Source organism: Nelumbo nucifera, chromosome 1 (genome assembly GCF_055504915.1).
Source record: "Nelumbo nucifera cultivar China Antique chromosome 1, China Antique-T2T, whole genome shotgun sequence".
Lineage (NCBI taxonomy): Eukaryota > Viridiplantae > Streptophyta > Magnoliopsida > Proteales > Nelumbonaceae > Nelumbo > Nelumbo nucifera.
The window spans coordinates 115,688,167-115,695,188 of record NC_142649.1 but is presented as its reverse complement, the minus strand read 5'-3'; the positions used below and the strand labels follow the sequence as shown (position 1 = coordinate 115,695,188).

The following is a 7,022-nucleotide window of genomic DNA, read 5'->3' as shown; positions in this document are numbered from 1 at the left end:
AATATATTACTTTTATTGATATTAAACCCCAAAAGTTGCTCTTATATGCTAGAAACCCAAGATAAAAAAAAAGATTCCTTTCCTCTATGCCATGTTTATGTATCATGTGATCCTTCCCGACTACATCCACATAAGGAACCAAAAAGATGAAAAAGTGTTCTATTCATAAATGTTCAATTTCAGAAGAATGCAAAATGTAAGGTTTAAAAAAAATATAGTATGCAAGGTTTAAAATCAAACATACTTGTATTTGCTTTCAATTTGGGAAATGTAAATACAAATATGTATAATGCAAAATTTGTATATGATATTTCTAAACCTTGCATATGTATTCTTAACAAATTGAATTTGGTAAGAGTACAAATACAAATATCTTAGTGTAAATATACAAAATTCATTATGTATATTTGTATTTATACTCCTTCCAAATTAAGCTTAAAAGAGGATCTATTTTTATTTTATACCAGTGTAAGAATATTATTATGCATGTAAGTATCAACATACGTAACATACATTTGGTAAGTTACCTAAGTAAATGCAGTAACTTAGGTAAATTTTTCTTGGGAAACACTTATTTGGGTAAGTGCATGTACCCATGTTCTTTTATTTCTTATGTTAATAAGGCAATGGCCATTTTAGCCATAAAAATCGATTATTAAAAGGGGTATTTTTGTCTCATTCAAGTGTTGGCAACTTTCCCCTATGTGGGAAAGTTATTTACCCACCTAAGAGATGGGCAAGTGATACATAGGAAAATAAACTTTCCCTGATCCTCACATAAATTTGAAAAAAAGAACATGAGGTTCTTAAATAATGAGAACCAAAATCCTATTAACCAACTTTCATTCCTCTCAAAATCCAAAAAAAGAATACCCCCTTATGACCTAAAGAAAGCAATTAGTTTTAGAAAAGGTTTTGACCGATCAAAAATATCACCCAATTAGCATTCTCACGCTTATAGTTTCAGAAAATGATATTAAAAATCAATAATCTAAATAATAAAATACTACTAAAGACCATTATATAGTATAAAATAATTAAAAATATTTAAAAAATCATAGAAAATTTCCTCATGGACCTAGTCACCAATGTACCGTAATTTGGAAGAGATTAATACAGAGGGCACTGACTATAACTGGCATGTTGGCGAGATTTTACTCTAAATCCTACCGGACAGAGGATGGCGTTCAAGGTCAAAATGATCAGTCCTACCGCAAGTTCGAATCTTATCTTTCGTCTGTAGGTTGCACCAAGTACTGTTGTAAATAGTACTTTTGTGCCTTAAGGTATAACATTAAAGAGCGCGAGGTGTAACCCAAAGAGAATTGGGTACCAAACACAGATTAAATTCAATAAAAATTATATAATTCATTTTTCATGGGCAGCATGCAAAACGATGACTCTCAGGGTCGGATTTCTCCCTTGCCGTGTCTAATAAGGCCGAAAAGTTTGAAGAGAGAGATTTTTCCCTATTACCTTATAAGACTCAGAAAGACTGTGCCTGTGTGTTTACTGTTCAGAGTTTTTTCTTTTTTCTTTCAAGAGAGAATTTTTCTCTGCCCTTTCGTCCTTTACCTTCAGAGAGAGAGAGAGAGAGAGATGTCTATTTGAGGTTTCAAGAGAGAGATGGTAACTGGGAGCTGCGACTGATGGAAGCCAGAATCTTGGACAAAATTTAATTACAAACACTTCTCAACATTACCACCGCCACCACCACCATTTCTAAAGACGAAGAAAAGATGATGGACCTTTTTTATTCTTTTCTGTTTCAAGAGTGCGAGTTACAAGAAGAGGAAGAGAAAAGCGGCGAGATCACAATATGGATGGTTAAATAGAAAATAATACAAGATGATGTTTTCAACAGCGGGTGGTCTTCACTCTTCACTCTTAGGTCTCTCTCCCTCTCTCTCTCTCTCTCTCTGGAAATCTATCTATTTATCTATGTCGTGTAATCAATGGAAACAGATGTACTTCGTCTTACAACTGCTTCTTCTTGGCGGAGTGCTTATTATTGTGCATCCAAACCTTAAGGACCTGCCTCTTAACACCCACTTCAGCACAGAACTGCTGGACTTCCGGTTCATCTTGCTTCTGGATCCTCCATCCCACCTTCTCGGCGAACTCTAACATCCTGTCCTTCTGCTCCTGCGTGAATTTCGTCCGGAACCGCTTCTTTGACAGTGAGAATGGTGGCAGAGGCCGTGTAGCTCCCCCAGCTGCATTGGACTGGTACACATTGAGGTCCTCGCTTGATGACTCGGTGGCTCCCCCACCAACACCTCCACTGCAGAAGGCCATCATCATGGGTGGTGGAATTGGCCCTGTTGAAGGACTGGTGGGCAAGCCCAGTTGGAATTTTTGGTGTTGCTGAAGAGGTTGAGGAGGTAGTTGAGGGGGAGGAGGAGGGATTCTACTTCTGCCTCCGCATCCGCCGTGGTTTTTATTGTAGTAGTAATAACAATTCGCCCCCGATTGGGGCTCCCCCTCCATATCTTTCCGATGAAAGTTCCTGTGGCAATCGCAAGCGGCGCATTTTAGGGCTTCTGGGGTCCCTTCTTCGCCGCTCGGCATGAATTCTCCGCAGCCGTCCACAACATGGCCGCCAATGCTTGCTGCGTGGTTCTTGAGGCATTCTCGATATCGAACACCGGTGGCTGTCCTGGGGATCGTTGATACTGTGGTTGTTGGAGCAGACGGCGGCGTCCTTGAGTTCGATCCACCTGCAACTGGTGCACCTGTTGCACCACCAACCGCAACTGCTACCGGAACTGGATCTGGCTCTGGGGGGTCTGGAGTTCTCCCTTGCCCTTGTGGTTGATGGTGATGAAGGTGAAGATGCTGATGTTGAAGATGATCTAGGGTTTGAGATGGGTTAAGGATCGCAGTGCCGTTACCAGTCCCATCTTTTCTTCTTTCTCCTACTCCCACCAGTCCTGTGGAAATTACTGAATGAGAAGAGGAGACCTTGGAGGATGATTCTCGAATGGGAGGATTATAAACCAAAGAACTTGGCATCCCTCTTTCCTTGTCTTGGCCTCTCAATTCCATTAAAATCTACAGTAAACCCGACCTCTCGCTCTCCTCAAAATTCCCCTATTTTAATCTTTTCTGCTATACCATCGTCTTCATGCATCCGGCTCAACCCATGGATCCTTCTGTTCCGAAGCCCAACTCATCTAATCACAGAGAAAAACTAATCAAATAGAGATTATCAACCGAGTAAACTAAGTCTCTTTCCTTTTTTTTCCCTATAAAATTAAATTTGGGTTGATTTTGACCTTGTGGGTGCTAAATCCACCAACCCATTCAGCTAATTCAACCCTTTTCCCAAGACGTAAGCAAGCGATTGAGCAGTAGGTAGAGATACCTTGAAGGAGATTTAAGCTCCCTTGTTCCCAAAAATACACAAAAACCCTGAAAACTCAAAACAGGTGAGCAGAGCTTAAAATGGGGCCTACTAATTTAGCCCAATTTATATGATAGTGCCAGTGCCTTAGCCTTACCTCTCAATAAACAATATCCACTGTTGAGAGAGCAAGCAAGAAGGGGTTGCTGTGACTGACTGTGAACATGAAGCCATAAACCTCTCCTGGTTGCATTAATGCAGACACCCCAAATTACCGAGAGAGATAAAAAGAGAGAAAGCTTTGTGGTTGGAGATGAGATGGGGCTTTGCTTCCTACCGCCCATCTAAAATCCAACATGAAACAGATTGGTTGCTTGTGCTGGGGGAGGAGTTATGACTGTGAGAGACTGACGAGATTAAGGGGACTCTCTGCAGAACCACCGACAAGGTCATGTTCATCCTTTCCCACGCCCTGCAACCTGGTCCCATCCCTAATTATTGCCCTTATATTTGTTGTCTTGTGAGCACACTATGACATTTAACATGCCCACGGTGAGAGATGTCCAGACGTTTCTTTGCTTGCCTGGAATCCTTCCCGCAATCTTAAATCCTCAATTAACCAGAAACAAGCATCAAACATGGCTACTTTTATTTAGACTCTGAGAAAAAAACAACAAAGATGCAAAGTTAGGAATTGAGAATGAGAGAAGAGAGAGAAACAAAGGACGGGAGGCTACACAGTACAGTGCAAGTAAAGTGAAAAACGTCTGGTCCACAGCACATCACTTGTCCTGTTGGTGTGTGTCAGTCTCTACTCTCTTTCTCTCTCTCTCTCTCTAGCCATCCTTTCTCTCTCTTTCCCCTCTCTCTCCACTCGAGGCTATTGTGCATTTGTGCGCCTGCTGCACCTCCTGCAAGTCCACTCTTTCTTCAAGCATTGCCTTTTTCTTTCTCTCCCTTTCTCTGATGCAATCGATGCCTTCCCCGTCTAATCCATTTCCCACTCTCGTTCGGTCTTTCTCTCTGAAATCTAAACCATAGTCGTCACACAAGCAAGCATCTCTCTCACTCCTTCTCTGTCTGTGTATGTGCTTCGGTACTTGTTTGTTGGAGCAAGTGGTGCAGTGTTGCGTCGGCCAATGGAAAGCGTAAGGTGTGACAAAGAGAAAGGAGGGATCGAACAGCCTTCTTTTAAGTGGGCACTGTACTAATTGACCATCTCATCTCCGATCCTTCGTTTGTCCTTTTTAATTTTTCCTCCTCACCCACGATAAGTACAATGAGCTACCTACACGCACCATCCTTTGCATTAATCAGTCTTAATCAAATCAAACCCAACTCTTCAGTCTTTAGTCTTTACATATTAATTCCATTTTAAAAACTCCTAATTCATCTCTTTCATTCATTTCATGAACCTAATCTCAAAACTAAACTAATCAATTTGTCCAAATGCATCCTTCCTCTTAGCAAGTGCCCTGCAACTTGCCCATCATGTCTCTGCGTCTCTGCTTATAAAATTACTCTAAAATATTTTTTTTTTATTTGTTTTTTTCTTAACCTTCTCCCCGAAGATGGTAAGCTTGTGGATTTAGGAATTATTTTACAAGGACAAATTAGGAAACCCAACACTTTATCTAATCCCTGGTGGTTTGATTTTTTTATTAATAGTAATTATTATCCTTAAAAAAAGGCTTATTCTAATTCTACAGTAGGGGAGACTGGAAGAATCGTACCCATGCATGGCCCATGAGCCATTCAATCTTTTGGGGTACAAGTCCCGAGCAATTAAATAAAGATTAAAAAGGTTTATTAAATTAATAAATTTATGTAAAGAAAATGGGGGATGAGATCTAATTAATTAAGAGAGTGATATAAGGCCGGGTCTTCAGTACACGTGGCAAAAGCCGGACCATTTCTGTAAGGTTTCTGGCCCACTGCTTTTCTTAATGTCCGTGCCAAAGTCAATTCGCCTGCTGTCAGGCCACAGACTCAATTGCTGCAGTACCTCATGAGTTGTCATGTACGCTTCTTCTTCTTCTTCAATCTTCATTCATCATCTTCTTTGTTTCTGCAATTACTTAATTAATTTCAGATTAATTAACGATTACTAATTAAGAGCGCGTGCATTCGTGCGAAAGTGAGCGGTTAACAGTGCCAGGTCGGCGCACGCAAGTCGGCCTTCGTCTATGTCGTCTATCATACGCTGTCTTTCAAGCGCGCACGTGTATCGGGTTGTTCCTATCCTATCTCACGGAGGATTTGGAAGTGTTTGAGCGCGGGCGCGTGCGGAGCGTGACACTCCACAAATCTCAATCGATTCCAAGGTCCGACCATTTACACTGTTAGACCGTAGGGAGCGGCCTGTTAAGTGAAGCGACAAACGCGGAAGATTTGGAGGAATGAGTGTAAGAGTCCTGCTCCTGCATAGCTCACAGTCACAGCTGCTGCGCTCCAGCCTATTCTGATAGGTCCCATTTACGCCTTTTTTGATAGGCCCCCATAGCCCAACAAAACCAATTTTTATTATAACAATTAAACAACGAAAAGATCTAAGGGTGTATTTGGTTTGAAAGAAAAGGTAGTGAAAGGAAAAAGTAGAGAGGTTTCTTTCAAACCAAACACAACCTAAACGAATTGTCGGGGTCATTTTTTTGATAAACTGAACGATTCTGATTTGCTACTTGTTGGCTTGATGTCTTCGCTTTTTATTATTGCAAGATAGAGAAGTCGTTTCGATACCGCCACCCCGTTGGAACATGTTACACACTCGGGTTGTGACGTTCTACCTCACAACTATATTGTAATCTTACACCTTATAGCAACGAGATCACATCGAGGCACGCCCCACATGCATATCTCATCCTCTACTTGTCATTTCGATCCACGGTTGGAATGTGATGTGGGGCACCGATGTGAATTCTATAACAATGCAATTAGTTTGTCAAAATTTTTACATTTTCAAGTGGATTTTCAAATCCCTACTGATAGATATCATTTTGTTTTTTCCCATCTGGATTTGTAGCAATTGTACCTGCATTATTAATAAGGTAAAGAAATTTAGGACATGTTAGGTTCAATTCTTATTCTTATTCAAGCTGAAATTCTAAGATGAATAAGAATGGATAAAAATAGGTAGAGTGAAAAAATATTGCTATGAATCAAATGCTTTCTTCCTAAAAATGAATTCTTTTTAGACTAACAAGTGTCCTATGTAAAAATACTTTCTGTAAAAGAGCTTTTGTGATTCATAAAAATACTTTGATAAAAGTACTTCCATAGAAGTGTTTTCTTAAAAGTATTTTTATAAAAGTATTTTCGTAAAAGTGTTTTTATAAAAGTACTTCGTAAAAGTTATTTCATAAAGTACTCTTGTAAAAGTTCTTCCATGTAAAAATACTTCCTTAAAAGTGATTTTTGAAAAGTACTTTCGCAAAAGTGCTTTTACAAAGATGCTTTCATAAAAGTACTTTTGCAACAGTTCTTTCGTATAAAAGTGCTTTTATTAAAGTGCTTTCATAAAAATGCTTTCTTATAAAAGTACTTTTATAAAAGTGATTTCATGTAAAGGTACTTCCACAGTAATCCACTAGTAAACATCTATGGCATTAATTTTATAGGCAAAGTTTACTCAAAGAATGAAAATGAGCAAGATGGCACATAATTATTTTTCATGCTG

General features: G+C 39.6%; 1 protein-coding gene across 4 annotated transcripts; it reads right to left on the bottom strand.

Annotated features, from left to right (window-relative positions):
- Positions 1–1,674: 1,674 nt before the first annotated feature.
- On the bottom strand, positions 1,675–4,457 carry HB24 (homeobox protein 24). 4 transcript variants are annotated; one of them, XM_019198501.2, is made up of 3 exons: positions 3,504–4,457; positions 3,279–3,414; positions 1,675–3,176 (listed from the first exon to the last, which is right to left on the bottom strand). In XM_019198501.2, exon 3 carries the CDS (start codon positions 3,046–3,048, stop codon positions 1,978–1,980), a length of 1,071 nt encoding a protein of 356 aa, XP_019054046.1. In that variant the 5' UTR covers positions 3,049–3,176; positions 3,279–3,414; positions 3,504–4,457; the 3' UTR covers positions 1,675–1,977. The 4 variants fall into 4 exon arrangements, with proteins under 4 accessions (XP_019054046.1, XP_019054048.1, XP_088749475.1 ...); XM_019198503.2 differs by having other exon boundaries at positions 3,368–3,414; XM_088893349.1 differs by having other exon boundaries at positions 3,279–4,457.
- Positions 4,458–7,022: the final 2,565 nt, after the last annotated feature.

What these genes read in the sequence shown, in the direction of transcription:
- HB24 (XM_088893349.1), bottom strand. Translation starts at nt 3,048, where the DNA reads ATGGAATTGAGAGGCCAAGACAAGGAAAGAGGGATGCCAAGTTCTTTG.